This window comes from Cricetulus griseus, chromosome 5 (assembly GCF_003668045.3).
Source record: "Cricetulus griseus strain 17A/GY chromosome 5, alternate assembly CriGri-PICRH-1.0, whole genome shotgun sequence".
In the NCBI taxonomy this organism is placed as follows: Eukaryota; Metazoa; Chordata; class Mammalia; order Rodentia; family Cricetidae; genus Cricetulus; species Cricetulus griseus.
In genome coordinates, this window is record NC_048598.1 from 54,225,036 (window position 1) to 54,250,554 (window position 25,519).

At 47.8% G+C, this 25,519-nt stretch overlaps 1 protein-coding gene and 1 long non-coding RNA gene across 2 annotated transcripts in view; one reads left to right on the forward strand and one right to left on the reverse strand.

The window, feature by feature from the left end:
• The window catches only part of Lgr6 (leucine rich repeat containing G protein-coupled receptor 6), a 116,654-nt gene that overhangs the window by 77,860 nt on the left and 13,275 nt on the right, over nucleotides 1-25,519 (forward strand). The window contains exons 6-14 of the mRNA XM_027417534.2: nucleotides 434-505; nucleotides 15,587-15,655; nucleotides 18,588-18,659; nucleotides 18,859-18,930; nucleotides 20,431-20,499; nucleotides 21,738-21,809; nucleotides 22,896-22,961; nucleotides 24,017-24,088; nucleotides 24,618-24,689. Coding sequence (XP_027273335.1) covers nucleotides 434-505; nucleotides 15,587-15,655; nucleotides 18,588-18,659; nucleotides 18,859-18,930; nucleotides 20,431-20,499; nucleotides 21,738-21,809; nucleotides 22,896-22,961; nucleotides 24,017-24,088; nucleotides 24,618-24,689 — 636 coding nt within the window. The remainder of the gene's footprint in view (nucleotides 1-433; nucleotides 506-15,586; nucleotides 15,656-18,587; nucleotides 18,660-18,858; nucleotides 18,931-20,430; nucleotides 20,500-21,737; nucleotides 21,810-22,895; nucleotides 22,962-24,016; nucleotides 24,089-24,617; nucleotides 24,690-25,519) is intronic.
• On the reverse strand, nucleotides 14,842-20,598 carry LOC113835905. Its single transcript, XR_003485728.2, has 3 exons — nucleotides 20,398-20,598; nucleotides 15,727-15,882; nucleotides 14,842-14,974 (listed from the first exon to the last, which is right to left on the reverse strand). It is a non-coding gene; the product is annotated as an uncharacterized LOC113835905 (long non-coding RNA).

Sequence of the window (25,519 nt, forward strand, 5' to 3'; positions counted from 1 at the left end):
CCAGTTGTAACAAAGCTTAGCCTTTAATTATATGTTGTCTGCAGCGGTTTGCTGCTGGCTCCTCTATGAACGTCTGGCCACTGAGTCAGGCTGGCTGGGTCCTACGATGCAAGGCCAGAGAAGAAGCCTCAGATGTGAACCCCTATGACATCAGTGCTTAGTCAGAGCTTGCTGTAGCCTTGCTTGGGCTTTCCTCTTCCCAGTTCCTTCGCTAGGGAGGCAAAAAGGTATTTAGCTCATGGTCAAGCCTGCCTTGGCATTTGTGGCTTCAGGAATGGGTCTTGGCTGATTTGCCTGTCCTTGAGGAAAGGGGTTAGACCACTGAGGTCATTCTGTTTGTGCTTTGCTGCTCCTGCTGCTGGGTACACTCATCCACCCTGGCTGGCCCTGAGGTTGTGCCACCATTTCTGATGTGTCTCTTCTTCCCACACAGGCATCTGCATAACAACCTCATCCAGCATGTGGGAACCCACAGCTTCGAGGGGCTGCATAACCTGGAGACACTGTGAGTGGGAGATCCCGCTGAAGTCCTAGCCCGCTTGGTGATGACACCTGTAACTAGAGTAGGGGTTCGGGTTTAGGAAGGGCCAGCAGGGTATGATCTGGCCCCAGGCTTGTCACCCTTGTGTCCCTCCTGGGACTTTGCTCTGAGATGTCACTCAGTATAAATTCCTTCTCCCTTCAGGTGGGTACAGAGTGCTCTGCAGTGGCTCCAAATGGCCCAGGGAACAGGCATGCAAGACCCCTGCCAGCAGAGATGTCAGATAATGCACAAAAATGAAAGAGCTAGCAGAAGTCAGAGGAACTAGGACATGAATCTTGGAGACTGGAAGGCTTGGGGGTAGGGCTGGGACTGACTTGATGGCAGTTTTGATGTCTGCTTAAGGGTGGCTGCTGACAGAAGGAAGAGAATACCACAGAATAATGTCAGGACTGTTTGCCAGCTGATCTAACTAGCGAAGTGATTAATGGGGAGATGGCCCATTCAGCACCTCAGCCCGCCTATAAAAAGCACCCAAGCTGTTGACTCTTAAAAAGCCATATTATTCACACATCATCATCCAGGAATTCAGTTAAGGTCAGAATGCACCCAAGCCCTCCCATCACTTCCTCTGGAGGCCTGCCAGCCCCTGCAGAGTGGGCTGAGTGGGCCCCACTGTGCAAACAATCATCTAGGCTTTGCAAGAGTGACTGGTCATGCCAGCTGGGGTCTTCGGCTCCCCCGAGGGAACTGGCTGCCAGGGCCACCTGGTGCAGGACATGGGGTTGGGGGCTCTGGGAGAGGAGAGGCCCAAGTCACCACAAGTATGAGTCACTGAGGGTGGGGAAAGGCTTATGGCATCAGGAGTTGATCACAGTTCCCCTTGAAGCACCTTCTCTAGTTATAAGCAAGCCCCCATTTGCAGCCGCCTCCCCTCCCCCGACACTGCTCCTGAGGTGAGGGAGTCTTAGGAATCCAAAGCAGCAGAGGATAAAATTCTGGAAGATGTGCTGAGACTGGGAAGCAACATGCTGGAAAAAACCACTGCGTACACTCTACCCCAAGAGGCCTTGGCTACAGACTCTGTGGGTTGTGTGGGGAAACAGATGAGAGGCTCATACCTAGTCACATCTTATTTCCTGTTGGGATGGTTCCTAGGAACATGGCTGCTGCTTTCTTGTGCTCGGTGCGTCGCAGGAGAAATGGTAGAGGTGGGCTCAGTTCTCCTGGCATCCAGACTGTTTTGCCAACTGTATACCAAGGAGTGTAGTGTGGGACTGGACTCAGAACATTCTCTCTGTTCTTCCTATTGTGTAAGCTTGGACTATGTGTTCCTCCTCCATAGCTGTCACTGATGGCCGGACAGTGAAAACAGGCCAGTCTACTCCCCTAAATATTCATAAGAGAAAGTTCATTTCCAGGAAGGCTGCATCGTTCCTCCAGGATGATGGTTCCTCCCAGGTGTACACAGAGCAGACCAGGAGCAAACAGAAATGAGCAAACAGAAATCCTTAGGAGAGTGCCTTGTTATCCTATCATCAGTCAAATTCGAATTGGGTGAACCTACTGTGTGCTAGGTTTTTGGAGACTCCCTAGAGAAGCTCAGCTCCAGGGTGGTGCTGGGAGCTGCAGGGCAGGAGGGAGCTCACCATCACCCATCCTGGAATGTGGGCTGTTTAGCTCTGCTGGGAAATCAGGTGAGGATGGGGGCATAGATACTGGGTGTGGGTTGGCACCTCAAAAAAGCCAACAAGCAGCTGTTTCTTCACTTTTGGGGCACACTGCCTAACTCTTTCTCAATTAGCCACTGTGTTGCCATGCGGGGCATTTGGCTCAGCTGCTGCTGGCTGAATTATAGAGCAGGCCTGCCGCTAAGCACCCACTGTCTCTTTCATCTATCTTGGCCTCAACACACAAGGCCCCCAGGCTATGCCCACCTTGCAGATGGGAAAGCCAAGACCAAGAGATGAGGAAAAGTCCTCCAATCTTTACAGTGTGGAGACAAAAAACCCAGTGGTTAATCCCTTGGCAGCAAGCAACCTGGAGCCCATACTGCCAGTTCTCCCAGCTGGGTGAGCTCAGCCATTTGCCTACTAGAGAGTCTTAGTTTTCTAAACTATCTCACATAATGTCACTGGGTTATATAAAGTTGTTGCAGGGACTGTCAGACATACAGTCAGACCACGCCCTCCTCTCCCATTTCCTTCCCCAACCCTTCGTCTGAGGCTTTGTGTCTATGACACCCTGTTTCCTCCCCACCCTTGAAGAGCAAGCCCTTCTTCCAACTTTTGATCTCCAATTTAAAAAAAGGGGGGGGGCTGTTCTTTCTCTTCTGTTCCCCAGAGCATTTTTCGGGGAGCCTGCAGGGGAAGGCAGATGTGGAGGAGGAGGAGCGGCTGGGAGAATGAAAGGGGAAAGAAATGATAGTCAAGTCTTTTAATTGTTGCATAATTGGCGCACTCAGCAGCCTTGGCTATTACTCGGGAGCTTTCATGTGTACTTTTTGCTGGAAGGGTACTTCTCCCTCGGGCTCTGTAAATCTCTGCCACTTAGACCTCTCTCATCTCTGGCAGCAGAGGGAAGATCAAACCCCCACAGCCCAGGCTGTGGTTTGGCTCAAGCTGTGGTTTGGCTCCTCTGCAGCCTTCTCTTCAGAGGGAGAGCAGCCCCCAGCTTTACCACCTGGGAGGAGGGGCCAGGTGCGGGCACGTACATGCGTGGCCACACAGGCTCCCAAACTAGACACATGCAGCACACACAACACAGCAAACACCCTCTGCCATCCTCTCTCCATATAGACCCCTCTCCTCATATCAACGCAACAGATACGTGCTCCACGAAATGCACCTGGACAACCCTGCCTCTCTCAGTCTCTCAGCAATGAAGGCCAAGCTGTCAGTTCTGCTTCTGTAGGCTGGACCAGCAAAAGCACATGTTCTCACTTCTGGGAGCCCCGCTTCTTTCACTTGTACAAGAGGCTACCACAGCTGGATGTGATGGGAAGGCAGAGGTGGGAAGCTCGGGAGTTCAAGGCTAGCCTACGATACATGAGACTCAGTCTCAAACAAAACCAAACAGAAAAAGGGCAAACAAGTCATGTACCACACACTCTTTATTCTAAAGAAGCTTTGGGTAGAGTCTCAAGTGGGACTCTGTTATGCCCTCTGCTGCTGGGCAAAATCACAAAGCTCTTAACAACAAACCTTGCTGCTCTCTGGGGATCCTGGCATTGCCAGAAGGAATGCTTCTCCCAATGTGGTCATCACTATTCCAAACCTTGCCAAGAAGCCTCAGCCACAGGCAGACCAGGCTTGCTCTGTCCTGCATCCACAGGCCTTGGATTGCCCACGGTGACGGTGACGACCACTTTGGGGAAACTCCAAAACAGAGATGGACTAACCCTCCATCTCAGGAGTAGTGTGTCGTGTCTTCACGCTAGACCATTAAAGGTACTAGTACCCACAAGGGCATCAGTTCCAGGACTCCCTAGATATGTAGGTTGAGATATAAAAGAAATCCAGATGAAAAAAACTTTCAGGAAGATTCTCCTTGAAACAGGTGCCAAGGCACCTTGGTCAATCATTGGGATTTCAAGTTTGGGAAATACAGGCAGCTATGTTACCCTGACAACCCCCAGTTCCATCCCAAAGGGTCCCACCTTTACTCCTCATGTCTGGGTACTCGATGCCTGTATCTTAGCAGAACCTAGGGTGAGGGTGGTTCTAAACTATAGCACCCCAATTTCTCAAGCCCAGGCAATGATTTCTGGGCCTTGTTATGACCTTGTTAAACAAATCTGGTTCAGGTGGAGCCCAGGCTGGCTGGACATTTTCCTCTGGAAGAGAGCCTGAGCCTGAGTGAGAACAGAAGCCTCCTGGCTTCTTCTCTAATCAGGAGCAGGATTCAACACGGGGCTAGGAAGTGCGGCAGATAGGGCGGGACTTTATAGAATTCCATCCTGAAGTACAAAACTGTGCATTGCCCGTCAAGCCTCCTCTACTGACATTTCACTGATGTTTCCAAAGGACATTCTTACTTCAACAGTAGCTGTGGCTACAAATTGCACTCCTGTCTCTTTGTCATTGAAACCACAAGTATCAACAGGTTTCACTCTCAACTCACTTGGAATTGGCCCTGGAAGTGTCTGGCCACTTGTCTGCATTGGGCTGACCACCAGCCTTTCATCTGGAACAGAACATCAGGCGATTGCCACCAAGACTCTTCCAGGGCTTGGGGCATTCCAGAGAGGAGCAAGGGTTAGACTAGAATCAGCAGACTTGACACTGCCACTAATGAGTGGCATGCTCAAGTCACCTGACTTCTCAAAAGCTTCAGCTGTCACTAGTAGAGAATGAGGCCAACATGTTACAACCCAGAGGGCATTGCAAAGTTCATATTAAATAAGGTGACTCTGTGCAGCCTTAGGAGCACCACAGGTGCTTAGTTGATGTTGGCTTTCTCTTCCCTACTCACCACTTAGTGTTGGCTGGAATGTGTCTGAAGGTGGCGGGGAGGGTGCTACCTGGAGGTATCAATCCACAGGGCTCCACGCTGTGACTCACCACTCTATGATGAATCAGAATTCTCAGGCTCTCAGGACTACTATATTGTTTCCTGTGGCTGCCATGACAAACTACCACAAACTTGGTGGCTTAACAGAACAGCAATTTATTCTTCTACAGTTTTAGAGGTCAGAAGTTTACAATAAAGTGGTTGGCAGGACTGGTTACCTCTGTAGGGTTTGAGGCAGTCTGTGTTCTCTGCTTCTCTCCTCACTTCTGATGGATGCTGGCAATCCTTGGCATCCATTGGCTTAAAGACTATCCACCAGTCTCTGTCTGCATTCTCACAAAACTGTATTTGTGCCTTCTCTTATGGAATTCTTACCACTGGGTTTAGGGTCTGCCCCATTAACTAGGCTGACATCTGGAGACCTTTCGCTAGATTCTTCCTGCACAGGTGCTGTACCCAAGGTCACTTTCATAGGTACCAACAGTTAGGACTGAGCTGGGGATCTCTTTGGGGGAATACAGTTCATATATTATGGCTCCCTGCTGGCAAGCTCCATGACAGAGAATGGGCAGAGAGCTAAATAAACTTTGCTGTCTGTTCTCTTTCTTCTGTCTCTTCCTCCCTTTCTTTAGACATGACCTTGCTATGTAGCCCAGGCTGGCCTTGAACTTGCAATTACCCTATACCAGCCTCCCAAGTGCTAGGATTACAGGTATGTCACCACATTCATCTGTTCTGATTTCTCTCTCTCTCTCTCTCTCTCTCTCTCTCTCTCTCTTCTCTCTCAGTTTTATTGTATTTTGTGTGTGTGTGCTCGAGTGTGCATGCGTGTTTGTGCATGTGCATGCATGTGTGAATGTGTACAAATATTCATGTTCAGGTCAGAGGACAACTTTCAGGAATTCTACCATGTGGTTCCTGAGAAGCAAACTCCATTCATTAGACTTGGCAGCAATTACCTTTACCTGATAAGCCACATGGCTTGCTCTTTTCTGGTTTTGTATCTCAGGGCAAATTAGGTCACTTCACTAGTTTTTGTTGTTTTTATTTTGTCTTGAGACAAGTTCTGTCTGTGTTGTCTAGGCTGACCTCAGACTCATAGCAGTCATCTTGCCTCAGTCTCCCAGAGTGCTGGGATTGCAGTTGTGAGCTACCCTGTCCAGTTTATCCTGGTTCTAACATTAATTTCTTCTATTTAGGAAAATTGGAATTTCCTTTCTTCAATAGCTAGTTCATCTCACATCTCATTTCTTGCCCCCTCATTTGTTGAGGAAGACAGGCAGGAACTGTGCATCCTCTTGTTACAATGGACAAACCGAGGCAGAGAGAAGGTGACTTATCTAAGGCCACTCAGCCAGTTAAGAGGCAGAACTTGATTTCTCTGCCCTTGGCCCCTTGTCAGCTCCTCAGACCACAAGGCCTCTTGAGGCAGGGTATCAAGGAACTCCTTCCTCTCCCATTCTTAATCATCTCACATTTGTGGGTTTATTAGCTGCAAATTTGTGGGCTTCTGTGGCTTATAGAGGAATTTATTGTTCCATATAAAACTTTTTTTTCTGGCTTCCCCCGCAGAACCACTAATGACTTTTAACAGGCAGAAAATTGAGCTGCCCAATGAGTTTGTCTTGCGTTCTATGACCATGACGGGTTATTAATAGTTCTTCCCAGCACAGTGTTCCTTTTCCCATTGCCCCAGTGTTGGGGGTAGCCAAGGTCGCCTCCTGTCACTGCCGCCCCTTCCTCCCTGCTGGCAATGAAGCAAAATCTTCAGCACTGGACTTTCACTCCACCCTGCACTCCCCCAGGAACCACAGACAGCTGGTTTGGAATGGAGAAGGATGGGAGGTTAGGAGTGGAGAGCTCCACCAGGGATTCTTAGCAGATGCCATGGAGAGGAAATGGAGAAGTTGAAGGCTGGCCTTGGCAAATCTGTAGGAAGGAAGAGCTGGGAAGAATCAATTATGACCATTCCTTTTGCTTCTTTTGACATGTACTCCACAAATACTGAACTTCTCTTATGAGCCAGAACCCATGGCAGGCTCTGTCAAAACAGGTAGGCATCACTGACACTAAAGGATTCTAGCCCAGAAGTCTTAAGCCCTTTTAAATTCATCACGAATGTACTGCTCACTTCCCGTTCCTCAAGCTCCCAAGCACTTAACAATATCGTACCCAGGGGCTCCTTCTGTCTAGACTCTACATAGAATCTACATTCCCAGTTGGTCTCATAGCTTTTAATGCTACAAGTTTTTGGATAACTCCAGCCTAGACCTTGTCCATGACTTACGTGTCCACTAGTCAGTCCTCATTGCCTGGTAGCTGGCATAGATGTCCCATGCTCTAACCCACTGGTATGCCCTGGATGTGGGCCTTGCTCACTGCATGGTCCCTCAACCTTCACACTATTGAGGTCAGGATGTGCTGCATTAGCAGGACTCTGGCACCCAAGGTTATCTCAGGAAATCTGATCAAACCCAGAAGACTAGATCCTATTGTGGGTATCACATCTTCAGAGTGACAAGGGCTTTCTAGATGAGGGAGAAGAGTGCCTACAACACGTGGTTCAAAGAGCTGGGGATAAGCTTTGGGTGTGGGGTGATGTTCCCCTTTGTTAGATGGACATGGGATGCATGGACTTCCAGCCATCAGTAAGAGCCAAGGGAGGAGGGGAAAGTGGTGCTTTGTCTCAGGGTGGTGAAGATTTACTAAGTGTGTAGAATAGCCCCCACCCTGGCTGCACTGGACAGCCAGCAAACCCACTGAGTGCTCTACCATTGGAACAGTCCAAGCAAAAACTGGATTCCCACCTGACCAGAATCTTGGAGTTGTTTCCTGCTGTGGGGGCTGGTTAGACTGTTACCTTTTATCTCCTTTCCAAGCCTCGGCTTCTGCGATCCCAGGTGTTTCATTAGATCAGAAAAACAAGCAATCTCAGTATGAAAGACCAGCTTCTGTTGTTAAAATCAGCCTGCTATTGCTCCAGGTCTATTCTGAATGTACGCTGGCAAGGAAGAGCGCGTAGGTGGAAGGAGGGTGTGTCTGTGTCTCTCAATAGAAACTGATGACAATTTTACTAATTGCCGCAGTTATTAATGGGTGGCCTTTTATGCAGGCTGTTTAGAAGGTGAAACAATGCTATTAGTCATAAAGTGTTGGTTCCTGGCTCTGCAGTCATCTGCACCATGCACGTGTAGTGAGATTCAGGACAGGCGCTCCATCTGCAGTGTAGGAAGAGCAGTTAAGACATGTATTCACTGTGTTTGCTCGCCCTTATTCCAGGCCTTGTGAGATAAAGTGGATCAGAATTCATAGTTTCTCCAAAATGGCTGTGCATTGTGTCTTATACTGTGGAGCCAGGCTCACCTGCATTTCCCCAGGTACCCTTATCTGAGATCTGGTAATTAACATAAATATTAGTCTTGATAATAAAAGGTAAGTGGAATCCCAATTAATGTAATTTATCTTTCTTAATTGCTATGAAAAGTAGACAGAGCAACTTGAATGCCTACAGTTGTAGTGTATGATGAAGGAAGTGTTTGCCCAGTATGCAGTGTCTAGTAAAGGAGGGGGCAAAAGGCATTGGCCTTCTTTGATCAGCTTCTCTGTGCCAGTCTCTGGACCAGGTGAACGGGAGGTCTACAACTGGTATCCTCAACTTCAGGTAAAGAAGCACGCTGAGGAAATCAAGGTGATCTTGTTGGTAAATTAAGTCCAACAAGTTCCTACTCTGATTTGGATAACCCACAAACAAACATAATGGCCTCTACATAGTAATCATTTGGCTGCCACATATTTATAAACACCTAAAAGAAGTCCTATGGATCCTTCCCCTTCTCTCTGAGCCCTGCTGTTCATAGTTTTACCAGTATCCAACTCTGATTGGTTGAGAAAGTGTTTTAAGCCAATAGCCAATACGCCTGGGTTTGAGGTCTGCCTCTAAGAATCCCAGCAACTTACCTTTTCTCTCCAAGCCCCAGTGCCCTCATCAATTAAAGGAAGCTGTATAAAACCCTACGAGTTGTGCCCACTGGCCCACAGCAAGGCTCCCCAGAGACCTCAGGAGCTAGGTACTCTGCTTACCCAGCTGGAAAGGAGAGGACTAGAGTTGGGGGTCCTGAAGCCTCTTAGGGCTTGGGTGGCCTTCTGGGATGCTCTGACCAACTACTTGGGCTAGGATGCTCTGACCAGCTACTCAGGCTTGCCATCAGTGTGACTGGATTTGGCTGAAAACTACTAAGCAGATGAAGGGGAGGATTAGGCATGGGCAGCTGAGGTTTCCAGACCAAGCTCCAATTGGAGATGAGGATGGTTTCTCTTTAACCTTAGCCGTCCCCATTTGTTTTTAACTCCCGCAAGAAGCAAACAGAACAATGAACTTCTTGGGCTTCTGGCTGATTCTAGGGACTATTAAAGATAATGAACTAGAAAGTCATAGACCCATGGACAAGCTTTCTATCAGAAGCTTAGAGCATTGTAAGGATCAGACTAACCCATGTTTTCTAAGCGTAGATTCCCAAAGGGCTGGGATGCTTCCCTGAACCAGCCAGTCACAAAGACTAAAGGGGTCTCCATCATGTGGTCTTGTGCAATGGGCTCAAATGATAATCTTTGGCAATGGTTATTTACATATGTAACCCTGTACCTGAACTGCAGAGGATCCAAAATAGCACTCTGGTGCTCTCTGACCTCACCAAGCTTCTGTCTTGTGGAGGGGGTGGTATATGTTCAGATAAACTCACTGTGTTCTTGGCCTGTGTGGACACCAATTCCAGCTATTACACTACCAGCTACCAAATGACTGCCTGTCTTGTGCTTATTTTCCCATCTCCAAAATGGAGGCAATAACAGTACCCACTTCCAAGGGAATGGTGGGAATTGAATGGATTAATATATACAAACCCCCAAGAAACATGACCCTTACATAGTAATGACTATCATTACCAAGACACCGTCATCACCAATGAATGTCCTGTATGCTGACGAAGAAAACATGAGAAAACCACTGAGAAAGTGAGTGACTCATTCTAACTGTAGGGATGAGGTTGCATCCATGGAGAAAGGTATATTTGAACCCAATTTCAAAGAATGACTAGGGAAAGGGCATTCCAGGCTGGAGGCAGAAATGGTCCAAGCAAAAACACAAAAAATATGAAAATACATGTAAGGTTGAAATGCAGATGAAGCAACATTAGGGAATTTGGACTTTGTTTTGTCTTTTTTCTGAAAGCCCTTTTAGACTTTCCAATGTAGGAGAGTGAGAGAGTCAGTGTTGTGTGTTAAGAAGCTCTTTCTGGTAGATGTGTAGTAACTGAGAGTGTAGACTCCAGACTCTAGCTATCAGTGTTCAAATCCTAGCAGTGATACTGAATTTGTTACAATAGGCTAAATTGCTGTAACAAATAGACCAAGATGTATACAATGGCTCACATACAGTAGAAGGCTGGGTTTTTTGTTTGTTTCCTGGATTATGTAGCAGTCTCAGAAAAAAAAAAATGGGAGAGGCATATGACATTTTCTCCATATGGTGACTCTGGAAGCTGGGTTCTTGCCATCCCTAGAGCATTTAGGTGGAAAGGTAGACAGACTATGGAAGAGAAAAGCCAGCTATTATATAAAAATCAGGGTTAAAAAATGGTGAATTAATACAACCCCAGAGAACCTAGGTAACAAAGAAGATCCTAAGAGAGACATACATGGATCCACCTAGGAAGGGAAAAAGACAAGATCTCGTGAGTAAATTGGGAACATGGGGACCAGGGGGTAGGGTGGAAGGGGAGAGGAGGGAAAAGGGAGTGGAGAAAATATATAGCTCAATATAAAAAAAAATGACACAAAGAAAAGAAACGGCAGATTAAAATGTTTGCATACCTTCCTGGGGAGAATCTGGACATGTAGCCACACCTACTGCAATGGAGGCTGGGAAATATACTCTTAGCTATGTTTTTAGATATTCCTTCTGTTAGGCCATCCAACAAAATTTCCTGCAATGGTAGGAATGTTCTATATCTGTGTATTTAATACAATAGCTGCTAGCCATATGTTGCTATAGAACACTTGAAATGTGACTACTAAAAGTAGGATCAAAATTGTGTTTACTTATACTCAAATAGCCATATGTGGCTAGTGGCTGTGGTTTTGGATAATGTAGTTATAAAGCCAAGGGAAGAGGAATCTGGGCAAATGGGCAGTAATCTCTGCCGGAGCCACTTGCTAGGTATTGATGATGAACCAACTGGTATGTTTTCTCACTTCCCTCAACTGATAAAAAAAAAAAAATGGTGTAGGAAGAGAATCCATCTCTCTAGACTGTGGGAGGATGGTGATCATTCAGTCAAAGCACCATAGTGAGTGCCCAGCCAATGTTGTTCTACCTATGGCCTGAAGGCAGGGATAGTACGTGGCAATCCGTGAGTGTGAGCCTCCCTTCCCTCTACCTCTTTCCATTTGCTTCAGGTGAGCTATACCACTTATTTTCTCTCCAAAATGTTCATCTCTTGAGTTGTGTTCTTCAAACCTAGTTCAAATATCCCATTTATACCCAGTCCTCCAGATGTGGTCTCTCCAGATGTGTGACAGTCCTGGTGCTCTGTGTACTCTCCAGGACCTGCCACATCGTACTGAGGGAGCTCATCTTGTCTCGTGCATTTGTCTAGACAGGTGTGCTTCCTCCCCCCGCCCATATCTCTATCTTCCGCGCTGTACAGCAGAATTCTTTGTGTATTTTGGGACGTTTGGCAACACTTGCCTATTGACAGGGTTGAATTCATTGGGTGCAGAGAGGGTTACAAGGATAGTCCCTGGACAACTAGAGCTAGACTTCAGCTACATGGCACCAAACAAAGCTAGATTTGGCAACTTCTCGGGTCACTAAGTCTATGTAGACATCCCAGTATGGCCACCTCACTAGTAAGGCGTTTACAGAGTTCTTTTGGACATCTGTACAATTTTTCTTCTCCCACATTTCTCTATAAAAATAGCCTTTCTGGTTCGCATGCCTTTTCCCACTGTCTGTCTACTCCTGGCAAAGTTCCTGACCAAAAACTGTCAAGGAGAACTGGAACCACTCAATTTGGCAGCCTGGACATGGGTCAAATGAGCTGTATAAGTGCTCCATGAGAACAAAGCCACACAGGACACATTCCATGGTCTCTGTGGCTCAGGGTAACCCCAAATGTCACTCCAGACTATCTTGTGTCATTTTGACAACAACCTAAAAAAAACCCAAAAACCTGGAGAATATGCTTCAAATTACCGTGAATTCTCACGAGTTCACTGATTTAAAAAAAATATTAATAAGCTTGTTTAGAGCTTTTCAATTATTCATTCAACACATAGTTGTTGAGGTCCTGCTCTGTGTCAGATATTATTCTGGTGTTTAAAATGTGAAACAGACAAAATTCTTGCATCCAAGGAGCTTTTGTTCTGGTTGGGTAGGAAGAAAATAAATATGTCATGTGCCAATAAGTTCCACGAAGGCAAAGAAGGCAGGATGTCTCTTGTGACATTAAAAAAAAAAAAAATCACCCCAATCACTTAGTGTCCTAAAATAACACCTTATTATTTCTCGTGAGTCCAGGGCGTGGCTACACTTCCTGGGCTCATTCAGGAGGTTGTAGTCACTGGAGGCTCAGCAAGGGCTAAAGGGTCTGCTAGGAGTAAGGCTAAGCCTCACTCACTAACCGGCAGCCTCAGTGCTTGCTGTCAGTTCATCCTCTCCATATAGCTCACCACTCACGAGTCCAGTTTGGACTTCCTTACAATATGGAGTGAGGATTCCGAGGCTGTGAAAGCTGAGACTGCAAGGCTCTTATGACCAGGTCATGCCGTATTACTTCTGTCTTGTACTGGTCACTGCCATTGAGAAGACCCGGCACGTCTTCAGAGTGACACATCTTTGCTACTTATGAAAAATGTAATTCTGAAGGAATTGAGCCAAGTTAAAAGGGGGCACTTGATTTTGAGGCAGTGAGATGTGAATGTGGACCAGCTATGTGATGCTGCATTTTGAGGAGAACCTGAGAGGTGTTTTGAGGTGTGTTGTTGTGTAGTACAAAGGTGTAGGGCGGTACAGACTGTATTTGAAATCCACTAGCCAGAGAAGGCGTCTCTGAAGAGGGGCAACCAGGGAAGGACCTGGGTGAAGTAAGTAAATAGGCCATACAACTATCTGGGCACAGGATACTCTAGATAGAGGGAATTGTTAGCAACCAAAGGGTCTTAGGTTAGACCACTGCAATTCTTTTTGTTAGAGACAATGCCATCATCTCTAAGATTAATATTAATATCCCATATGACAAATTTTGAATGAAGACATGTCTTTTTTGTTTATGGAAAATATAATTCTTTGTGAGCAAGAGTGAAGGATTCCTAAAGGAACTGAACCAAGATAAAAGGGCGCCCTTGATTTTGAAACGCCGAGATGTAACAACAAACCATTCATGGAGTTGAGGACCACAAAAGGGTCTATCTCTTTCCCCTGCTACCTGCACCCTCCGCACTCCTCACCTGATGCACTGGGTGACTTGTGCAGTCCTTGGAAGAACTCTAAAAACCCCACAGTTAGAAAAGTCCCCTTGCATCCAGTCTCTGTACTGCTGCTTTCAGTCATCCTGCACACGGCTTGCCCCCAGCCTTGCTCTCACAGAATGTGGGAGCATCTCTGTGAGAAAATTAGACTGTGAGACATGGGAGACCAACAGGTCTGGCTTACTAAAGGATGGAGCAGAGCATAGCAGAGGGATTTTCTGGTCTAATTACCCATGATCGATTGATAGGGCAGTCTTCAGGTAATGCATAATTAGCCTGTGTGTAGAGGGGACAGTTATCTAGCTCACTGGCTACCAGATGCTTGTCACTGCTCCTCTGGCCTCCTAGGCTGGGCTCCTGACTCTACCTGTGGCCTATTAAGTGTAAATACCCTCCCATGCAGAATAGCCTGTCATTATCCCTGTGTTAACATGGTATTTATCCCCAAAATTCTGCCAAGCTACTTTGCAATTAAAAGACCTCCACATAGTCCCTTGCTGTGGCCTTGGTCAACCATTAAAGTTGTCAGGGCAGGGATGGCTTTAAAGAGCTGAAAAGGTAGACTAGGGTCCTCTCTGAAAGGGTCAAGAGATATCCCAGGAACTGACATCCTCACATACTTCCAAAGCCTGGGACTGCACACCTTGGAATCAGGATTTTAGAGGCATCCAGAACCCTGACCCCGAATCAGGCACATCATACGCAGACTAATTCATTGGCTACTACTGAGTTCCAAGACTGAAGTTGAGTTTTTGAGAGTCGTTGTCTATTCTGAAGTCTGTGGCAGCCCTGATAGACAAGGGAATCCTATCATACAATGAGGCAACACTTTCAGAAGGTCCTCCAAGGCTTTCCTCAGAAAGCAACAAAGGGAATTGTAAAAAAAAAAAGGGGGGGTAGCCACACAAGCTGGCAAAGAGATAGAAGCTATCTTCACGGTTCCCCTCAAAGCTCAAGCACCTGCTCTTTCTGCAGCTGTCACCTGCCTTTGGGTTTATCTCCTTGTCATGTGTATTTCTGAGTCATTTCTCAGCCTGCCCCATTTCTCCTCCCTTTACCCTTCTTTCATAGCTGCCCAAGGGCACAAACCAAAAAGTCCCTTGAAGGAGTGTGTGTGTGGCGGGCGGGGGTGTGTGTGTGATTGCTTATGGCTCAGTCAGTATTTGACTTCTAGTGCCTAAAAGGATGCTATTACAAGTGTCTTTATACAAATATCTTCATACACAGGAATGGACTTTTCTGTAGGATAATGGACGTAAGAGAGCCTGATTATGTGAATTTTAATTAAAAAAGATATCAAATTGTTAAAAGTTGTACACATTCAGTTTATTCAAGAGCTTGCTTTCCTTCATCCTTGCCACCTTGGCTTGCTGCCCCTTTAAAAAAACTTTCTTTCCTTGTTTTCTGATTATGCATGTGATAGGTGTTCCTTGGGTAAAAGAAAAATGGAAAATGCTGCAAAATGAAGAGAAAGTAAAGATTAACTCCCATGCCACTTCCCAAAGGTGAAAACCAGCCAGATGTGATGACACACAACCGTAGCTCCAACACTTCAGAATCTAAGGCTGAAGCATCAAACGTTCAAGGCATCTGAAATGCACAGGGAGATTCCATCTCCAAACAGCAGAGGCTGTAGCTAAGGTGGCTGTAATCCGAAGAGCTTTCTAGAATCACCAGAGCTAGTAACATGTTAAAGATCACTTCCTTCTCTCTTTTCTCCCATCCCTAATGGAGAGCATTAGGGATGAATTCAAAGACCTAAAATAAGACTTTCCTGAGCTTTATAGAGATTAATCTGGGGTAGGCAGTTCCAGATATGCACACCCCTAAAACGTGTCCCCACTCAAAACAGTTCTGCTGCCAGGAAGGCTCCAAGCCTGAGGATTTGTGGAGTAGGAATGGAGTACAAACATTCAGAAAATGTGTTTTCAGACCTTGGCAGCTGGATCCAACAGATTGGAAAACCCATCTCCTGGGCCAACCCTCTAGCCAAGTTTTCATGTCTCAGGGACCCTGACATGCCCTGTTAAGCCTCTGAGCTAATGACTACTCCACTTTCCATTCCAGAGACCTGAACTATAATGAGCTACAGGAGTTCCCCGTGGCCATCCGGACCCTGGGCAGGCTGCAGGAACTGTAAGATCTTCTGTTGGTGTGTTTGGGGGTGCTTCTCCAAGGGGCAGAGGCCAGCTAACTCACCAACTCACCTCCCAAAGTCCTTGTGACTGGTCCTTATGGAAGCTGTGACTGGAAACGCTCCATAGCCCCTGAGCAGCCCTCAGTAGTAACAGCTCTTGGTAGTTTGGCTTTGAACATTTGTTGGGGGTGCGTCATCAGCATAAATGGTTCTGGGTCCTTCAAGCCTACATGGAAGAAACCACCTCTTGAAGCTTTAGACCTGGCATTGTCCTGTCTTGTCTGAAGAAGAATTAGAAGAGGAACCAGGGGCTGGTTTATAGGGTCACTCTTTACTACCATCCTTAGAAGGATCGAGAAATAGACTCGGGAGCCCCGTGGCCATTCATTGCTATTATAATTTTAGTTGTGTATGAACATGCATGCATGTGTATGCATGATGTATGTATGCATGAGGGTGCACATGCCATCACACATATGTGGAGGTCAGAGGACAACTTTATGAAGCCAGTCTCTCCTATATTTATGTAGGTTCCAGGTATTGAACTCAGGTTGCCTGGCTTGCATGGCAAGCACTTTTTATCTGCTGAGTCATCTTGTTTTCCCAACCATTTATTATTCTACCTGAACACTCACTAGACTGGGTACTGCATTTGGTGTTAATATAAACCAAGTGTAAGATAGAAACAGGATACTCTAAAAAGGATCCTTCAACCCCATCCATGACGCAAAGGAGCAGTCATGAAACAGGAACATGACAAAGCAACATCTAAGTCCAGTCTTAAATTGTGGTATAGTATGTTGGCTAAAATAGCTATGAAAATTCAGAACAGCAGACATCTCACTATGGACTGAGGTCGCTTGAGACTGGTCTCAAAGGATGAGGGGGATTCAGGTGGCAATGTTGATGGAAGATGACAGGTATTTTAGTCAGTGGAACAGTACAAGCACAGGCCTGACAGGAAGTAGTTAAGGTGTAGGATGATCACCTTGATGGGGTATGCTCAGTGACCTCAGAAGTCTAACATATAGCTAGACTAGAATCCAATTAAGGGGACATGAAGGTTCATGATTTTTTTTCTGGAGAAAAAAAATGTACACACTTAGCTTTTAGTCCATCCATCTACCATCCATCCATCCATCCATCCATCCATCCACCCATGCATGATCTACTGAGAGAAAGCTGCTTGCACACAGGGCCTCTGTTATCTAAATATCTCAACTTCTCAGAGCTTGACCTAGCCCAATACACAAAAGGAATGAAGGAAGTAACAAGCCTTGGTGGGTAGTGTTATTCTGTTGCTTAAATTAGAAATAAAGGCACAAGATGAGAGATGAGAACAAGAGATACATTAACTATAGTTTCATATAGCGAGAGGAAGAGAAATGGAAGAACTGAGCAAGGCAGAGAGTAAGAAAGAGGAGAGAGAGGTCGACCACTGGAAAGAGAGTGTAAGTGGTCGTCTGTCTTTTAAAGAGGTCCTCTACACCTGTGTGCAGACTCAGTTCCCATGGAACCCTGGGCTGACCAGGGTACTGCCTGCGTGGATTCTGCCAGGTAACAGGAGGCAGGCCAGCATAATGCCTGAACCTTTCATTCCCACCTTTACTTATTATTTAAAAGGTGGGGTGTTAGACATGGCAGATTAAGGAATAAGGGCGTAGAATTCTCAAGACTTCTTCCTGCTGACCATCTTTGGGGGACCTGAGAAAGCTGGGATGCTGTCATGTCCTGGGCTTCCTGGGGAAGCTGGTTGCTCCATTGCAGTCCAGGCTGTATGGAACTATGGCACCTCTTAGACCTGGCAAGATGTTGGCAGAGCAGAGGACAAGGTTAAGTTTAGGAAAAAAAAATTTTCTTAGGTCCTGATACTTGAGGGGAAGATTGTAAGATGAGGGAGGGGCTCCTGAGGGGTCTCAACATGAGGGAAGGGAAAGATTGAATAATATCTGAAGTGAATCTGACCTGTTTGTTTGGATCCAATTCGGTGCCCTTACAAGAATCCTTGCAAGAATCCTTAGATTTTAGACACATTAGCAACATATTTATGTTAGAAGCAACTTGGCTGAAAGCATTGACAGTAGCACTGGCCAGAGATATCTGTGGATGAACCTTGAGTGACAGAGTACGGAAGTGAAAGGTATGATGGGACAGGAGATGGCAAGAAGTGAGCAGAGTTAAGGCACACAAAGCCATAGGCTTGCAGCAGGAAGGAGACGTTGAGAGGCCTGCTCAGACCGGGGCTGTGTGGTTTCAGCCCAATGGGTTGGTTCATGGGAAAGTGTCACAGCAGCCTAAACACACTGTTCTTGGCTTCCAGGCCCCAGAAACTTGGTGGGGTACCTCATTGTTTACCATCCACAGATGCCATTCATGGTCATTTAACACCTGACTCTGCCCCTTCCCACCTCTGCTGCTCTCTTCCTTCTGTTTCTTTACTCAGGATCCTCTGGGAGTTCGTTTCTTTCTGTACACTCCTCTTCCTTCCACACACCTTTGGCTTCCTCTGTGGGGACCTACCATGACTCCTGCCACACATGACCAAGGAGTGGGTTCCTTGCTTAGGACCTGAGCACTCAACTACTTACTCTGGAACTGTTCCTACTTCCCTCCCAACACACACACACACACACACACACACACACACACAGAGAGAGAGAGAGAGAGAGAGAGAGAGAGAGAGAGAGAGAGAGAGAGAGAGAGAGAGAAAGAGAGAGAAAGAGAAAGAGAGAGAGAGAGAGAGCAGGCTGAGTATATTGTTGAAGAGAGAAGAAAAATTACTGGCAGGACTGGAGGCTGAGATTTCCAGGTTGAGGTCCCTTCTGTCTCAGGACCTGTCTAGTCAGCTGTCAGAAAGCCCTGTGGAGCTCCATGCTCTTCCTCTCTATACCACTCTCCCAGTCCTCACTGCTCCTGGGTGCTGTCTTCCAGGGGTTTCCACAACAACAACATCAAGGCTATCCCAGAGAAGGCCTTCATGGGCAACCCCCTCCTGCAGACAATGTGAGTACTGCACTTGCTAGGGCTGCTGTGCGTTTTAAAGGATGGAGGTCATGGGGGCGGGTAGACGGGAAGCTGCTGGAAAGAGCCAGGGAGGCAGGAATGCAGGAGAGCTATTGTCCTCTTTGAGTCTCCACCCAGAAGAGTAGGGAACTGAAAAGAAGTGAACATCTGAACCGGGGCTCGGGTCTTTTTCTTCCAGACATTTTTATGACAACCCAATCCAGTTTGTGGGAAGGTCGGCATTCCAGTACCTGTCTAAACTGCACACGCTGTAAGTGAGCACCAGAGGCTGCTGCTTGGTGCTGCCCTCAGGACTTCTGCCCTGTTCCCTCCTGCTTGCCCTCTCCTGCCCTCTGCTGTGGACCTCTCCGAAGCCAGGCACCCCTCAGCTGGAAGGGGGCTCTACACATGACATTTGCTCAGGCCTATCTCCAGATGCCCTGGAGCTTAATGGTCTCCCTCCCCCTTTGCTGCTTCTCCCCATATCCCGCATGGATGAAGAGAGCCCTTCTTCACACCTAGGGACACTTCTTTGACCTCTTTGGTTTTCGCTGGCTTGTGGTAGTTGCTCCCTACATACCCCCAGGGAAAACAGTGGACAGTTCTGGATTCTGTGTGTCCTTCAGGCTGCCGCTCCAGCGGCCTGTGGCACAGCTTCTGACGCCATCTTTGCCACGCTGAGCCTGAAGGCAATCCTTTGATTCCTTTCCCCACTCTTCTATTTCCAAGCCCAAGGTCCCACCCACTTCTTTAAAACAAAACAAAACAAAAGGCTTCCATGGACCGTTCGCAGCTCACTGTGGCCTCTCTGCACAGATAACGTCCTCCAGGCATGAGCCTCATTCTCATGCTTCCAATTGTATTTCCTCTTCATCCAAACCAGTGAGATTGGCACTTCAGTCCATTTCACAGATGAAACGTGAGGTGCTCAGGTACCGAACAGGCATGAGCCCAGGCTCTTAACTTCCATTACTGGGCTCATTGTTGGATGCCACTCTGCCTCCTCAGGATCTCTCACACACTGTTTGTTTGTGACAGGGTCTCATGTGGCCAAGGCTAGCCTTCAACTCCTGATTGTCTAGCCTCCACTCTCCAAGGGCTAGGATTAAAGGCATGTGACATCACTCTCAACCCTAGCCTTTTCAAGTAAACACTTCTGCCAGGAGTGGTGGTACATACTTGCAATCTTAGTGCTCCAGAGGTGAAGGCAGGAGGATCAGGGGTTCAAGGCTAACTTCTGCTACATAATGAGTTTGAAACCAATCTAAGCTACAGGAGACCTCATCTCAAAAAACAAAACAATAACAACACGGAACAACATTTTCCATGTCCCTTGTCTGAGTTTTGTTTTGTCTTTTTACAAGCCAAAGCCTCAATGCTGGAGTCCATGGGCTCGATCTTAGCAATTCTTGGCTTGACAGGGCTGTATCAATTTAAGAAAGTGATTGAGAGAGCTGGGCATGGTGATACATGCCTTTAATCTCCGCACTCAGGAGGCAGAGCTATGAGTTAGAGGCCAGCTTGGTCTATGTAGTGTGTTCCAGGACAGGCAATCCAAACTATATAAAAGAGAGATTCTGTCTCAAAAAGCAAACAAACAAATTATTGGCCCCTGCTAAACATGGCTTAACTTCCAGTGGTGCCAGAACAGCTAATTTGAAGGAGGCTTGGGGAAGATGTCATTCACCCAAAAAGGTAGAGCAGAAGGCCAAGGCTGAGAGCATAGATGTTGACTCACCAGCCCTCCAGAGTCTGTTTTCTCTGTTTGCAGATCCTTGAATGGTGCCACTGACATCCAGGAGTTCCCAGACCTCAAAGGCACCACTAGCCTGGAGATCCTGTGAGTGGATTCCCTCTCCCTCCACCGGGGACTCTTCCACCTCCCTTCATCCGGAAGGCTGTCCAGGCCACACGCTCCTCCTGCTACCCCTCCTCTAGTCTGCCTCTACTACTGGCTCAGCCCCAGGGCCTTGGCCATCTCCAGATGTGGTGTTGCCTCCAGGCAAGGCAGGGGCAGCAGGATGTGGGGAGGAGGCTGGCATTCCTCTGTTGTGCTTAGATTTGTCAGGTCTGGCTTCAGAGCTCCTAATCCTGAGCCATGGTGCATGAGGACACAGGATGGGAGCAGGGTTGTGAAACCCATTTCCTCTGACTTCGAGAGGCTTGGTTCCAACAAAGCCTTTCTTGGTGTGTCCATTAGCGCTATACTCTGGATCCTGGGATAAGTATACAATAGGCCCTCAAAATACTCAGCATCCAGGGATAAGAACATAGTAGGCCCTCAAAGCATATTAAACGAATGAAAACGGAGCAAGCAGGCACCCCATGTGAATGTTAGGAAGTCAGCTCCCTGCCCACACCACACAACTCATTCATGGCTCTGCTGGGACTGCCAGTCTTCTCTGTGCTCCCATTGTCTTCTTCTTAGCTCAGTGGCATGTGGAAATTTTTCCATGAAATTAATAATAGTTTCCCAAGGATGACCTTGGCCTTGGAGTCTTTCTAGGGCTACCCTGTGCCTAATCCAAGCCCATTCTCCAGCCTGCCCTCACAACCCTCTGCACCCCAGCCTTGGGTCCTTCTTTTTTCCATCTTGTTCCCCTCCCCCAGCCACAGAGAGAAAAGCCTGTACTGTGTTCCCATGGTCCCACTGGAGCTGTTTCCTAGCTACTCATTGCCATGGCTGTCCCTCCCCTCTAAGGTCCTGAGAGCGGGGAAGATTTAGTCTCTAAGTCCCAGTGTTGGTGGGACCATTATGAGAGGTGGGGTGTGCATGGGGTGAAGGAATATGAGTGGATTTGGATCTCTATGGATCATTGGACAAGCAGAGCCTACAGACCGGGACCCTGTTTCTTTCTACTTCCCACCCAGCTTCCAAAGGCTCAGGAGCTTATCACTCAGATGAGGGAACTACTTTCTGTTCCTGTAGGCCCCACCCCCTGCCCTGTTTATGCCACCACTTCTCTTTTGTCAGCGCTGTCCTCCCACGGACAGTATCAGGTCCAGTGCTAGAGACGGGTGGCTGGGAATGGCAGGGCTCTGGGCCCCCTGCCAGCTCTGTCTCTATTCTCCTTGCAGGACCCTGACCCGAGCAGGCATCCGGCTGCTCCCACCAGGAATGTGCCAACAGCTGCCCAAGCTCCGAATCCTGTGAGTGGTTCATGAGCATTCTACAGTCCTGGCATTGTACCCCTGGCCCCGTTGTCCCCGAGAAAGCCTCTCCTGCTTCTGTCGTACTTGGTCACATCTCTTTCTAGAGAGTGGTCAACATAGAGTCCTGCTGAGGGTCTGTTTAGGAGGGACTGTCCTCTCTTGTTCAAGATAAAGGACTTTGGTCTCCAGATCCGGGTGGTTTGAGACCAAGTCTGCTTCTCACTAGCTATGTTTGTCTCTGAATTTCAATCTCTCCTTTCAAATGACAGTCAGTTTGGGAGACTTGAAAACAACCTCTGTTAATGCACATATCATATAGTAGAGCTTCAAAATGGCATCACTTTGGCAAGAGAATTTATTGCTCTGGTGTCCTGAAGATACTTAAGTTGCTCCAGTTTTTCCCCCTGTGTATTCTAACTTCAGACTTAGACTGATCCCTATAGGCCTTCGAAGCAGCTCAGGAAGGGTACATTGATATCTGGGGATGTGGGCTCTAGACCCATTGTCTATTAACTGGCAGTGTGTCTTTGGCAGGTTCTATGCTGAGGTCCTAGGCCTCATATTCCCTGCCTAAAGGAAGGGTGGGGCCAGATGTTCCTGAGAGCTTGCAGCACTTCTCTTCCCTGCCAGCTCCACAAATGATGATCAGAAGCACTTCCATGGGTGACATTGGCCATCTTGCTCAGGAATGCCCATATTTCCTACTGACTGTTTCAGCACTCCATGCCCCAATTTTGGCCTCTCTCCTCATCTCCATGCCACTCATTTTGTGCTCCATTTTCCCCAGGATGCTCCAAGGGCTCTACAGGATTACCTGTTGCTAAGGCAGCCCTGCTGAAAAACAAAAAGCCAAGTTGGTTCTATCTAGGCTCAGTAAGGGAGCAGGGCTTAGCAGGGAGGAGGGTAGCAAAATCTAATGGTGGAGATTGGCCATATTATGTTCCTTCAGGGTCCTTGTGGCCATCAACTGCTTGACAGAAAAGCACAGCCCTGACCACAGAAGATTTTTCCTGCCCCTGCCCCTGCCCCGCACCTTCCCACAGCCACCACTTCACCCTGACCTGGGTTCTGTCTCTTCTGCAGGGAGCTGTCTCATAATCAGATTGAAGAGCTGCCCAGCCTGCACAGGTGTCAGAAGTTGGAGGAAATGTAAGTCTGGGGATTGCGAGGGGGAAAGACATGCAAGGGAGGCTCTAGGTGGGTCTGTGGGGAGGGGCCAGGGATCAAAACATACTCTAACCCCTCTTTCTTTTCAGTTTGTTGGACCCAGATGTAGGGCTGGGAACTCAATAAGGCCTGGGCACATCCTATAGGACTCACAGCAGATGACATTGCTAGGAACGGGTACCCAAAGGAGTCTCAGGATAGCTCTTGAGTCAACAATAGCACTAAAATGCAGTTGTGATGGCAGGGCAGGGTCACCAAGGCTCTCTGTGTGAGACACAAGAAGTCTTCAGAGGAACTAGAAGAACCCTGGGTTTTGGAGCATGTGCTCTCCTGTTCCACAGCCCATGAACCTGCACACATATATGTGTGCTCATGAACGCATAGATAACACATGGTTATACATGGTCCTCCAGATTCACAAGGAAAAGCTCACTTTAAAATTTCCCTGAGCCCCATTTGCCTACCTCCCATTCCCGTAAACTACCATGGTCTCTTGAGTTCCTCATAGCTGCCCCTGGTTCTAGGCAGGGCAGATGTTTTATGGGACCATGTCAGGGAAGATATATCTGGGTTTGTCCTGTTTGTCTGGATGACAATGTCTTCAACATTGCTGGAATCCAGGATCAATCTCCTATTCAGATCATCAGTCTACTGAACTCTGCTCTTATCTCACTGCAGTCACTCGGTTATCCAGGGGCTGGGCATGCTCTGTGACTAGCTAGGGTCTGGAAGACCCTAGTGGGGAAAGTGGGGGCTACTTCATCTGGGCTGGGAGCCAGGCCCGGTGGGAACCCTGGAAGCTGACTCCCTTTAGGGCCACGGGGATGGTTTTGTGGCTTTGTCTCCTGACCCATTTACCCAAGGCAACCGGATCCCCTTGTGCGCCCTCTAATTCTGGTGACTTCCGCAGGCTGGGTCTTTTTTCCTGTGCCAGAAGAAGTGGGGGGCTCTCCTTTCTTCCTTCCAGTGCTTGAGGGTCATGGAGCAGAGCCAGAGTCTGGGCCTGCAGGCTCATCTAGTCTCTCTTGCTGCCCTAGTGGCCTCCAACACAACCGGATCTGGAAAATTGGTGCTGACACCTTCAGCCAGCTGAGCTCCTTACAAGCTCTGTGAGTACCTGCGGCACCTAGGGGTGTGTTCTGGAGGACCCCATGTCCCCTCCAAACTCATTCTCATAGCACATGTCCAGTTTGAGCACTCATGGCTTGTATGTGTATTTCTTCTCCACAGCCCCTTCACATAAGCATGTACACACATATGTGCATACCCCCGTTCGCGCGCGCGCGCACACACACACACACACACACACACACACACACACACACACACACGTGTGCACGTGTGTGCATGTGCACGTGCGAGGCACTTTCCTATCCAGACAGTCGCCAGACCCCTTCTCCAGCTATTACACAGGAATTTCTGAGGCTCTAGAGCCAAAATATGATGGCCCCATCCAGTTGCTACAACCAGGTTGGGAACTAGGCAGTAGTAAGAACTTTCCTCAGAAGGCTAAGGTCACTGCCACTTTGGAAGGTCGGATGGAAAGTATGTGAGAGCAAGCCCAAGATAGGCCCAGGAAGGACCAATGCATTCTCCATATGTTTCTGCCCTCTCTTACCTCATGCTTTCTGCTCACAGAGACCTGAGCTGGAATGCCATCCGGGCCATCCACCCTGAGGCCTTCTCAACCCTGCACTCCTTGGTTAAGCTGTAAGTACACCTTGAACTTTCTTCCAGGATGCTGGGAAGCAGTCAGGACTGTGGGCTGGTTGGTGGTACAGGGGGGCCACCACTGAGCAGGGACTTGTGTAAATGTTTCATCACATATCACAGGGAGGCCTCGGCAGCCTAATCAATCATTCTAACGGTGTGTTTGACACGTTGTGAGGCCTGGTAAACAAACAGAGAGCCTGCTGCCTGCAAACCCTGGACTATCATCTGCTGACATCCTACAATGTTTTGGCAGCCTCGGTCCTCATCATGTTCCACTTTGTCATCTCCACCCTGGCCTCTATATCCTCCACATGCACCAATAGAGAGAACATATGTGCCTAAACTTTTCAGTTCAAGAGGATGGTGGATGACAGAGAACTCAGGGTCTCAGCGAGCCATGGAATTTTTAAGTTACATAGGATTCAAGCAGAAAGTATGATGGCCTGGTGCACGGTCATTGTGTCAGGCTGAAAGGGGCCTCTGACCTGGTTGCCACACACTGTGGAGCAGTTTTTAAGTATACAAGGGTTCTGCCTGAGGAGGAGCTGACATCCTACCTGCTTGCTTGCCTGCCAAAGGCATTCCCATCCACACGGGGTCCCTTTCTGACTAGCACAGACTCCTCGAGACTAGCTCCAGCTCTGGCCTTGGATATTACTCTGCCACTGACACTTCACTGTTAACATCTCCAGCTTCTAGGAGGAGTAGCCTGCTTAAGGACTTGTCCAAGGCTCCCATGTGGCACGCAGTCCCTCCTCCCTAGTCTGTGGCTCTCTGTGGGCTCTGGGCCTTGGCCTTGTAAAAGTCTCACTTCCATCTTCCCTCTA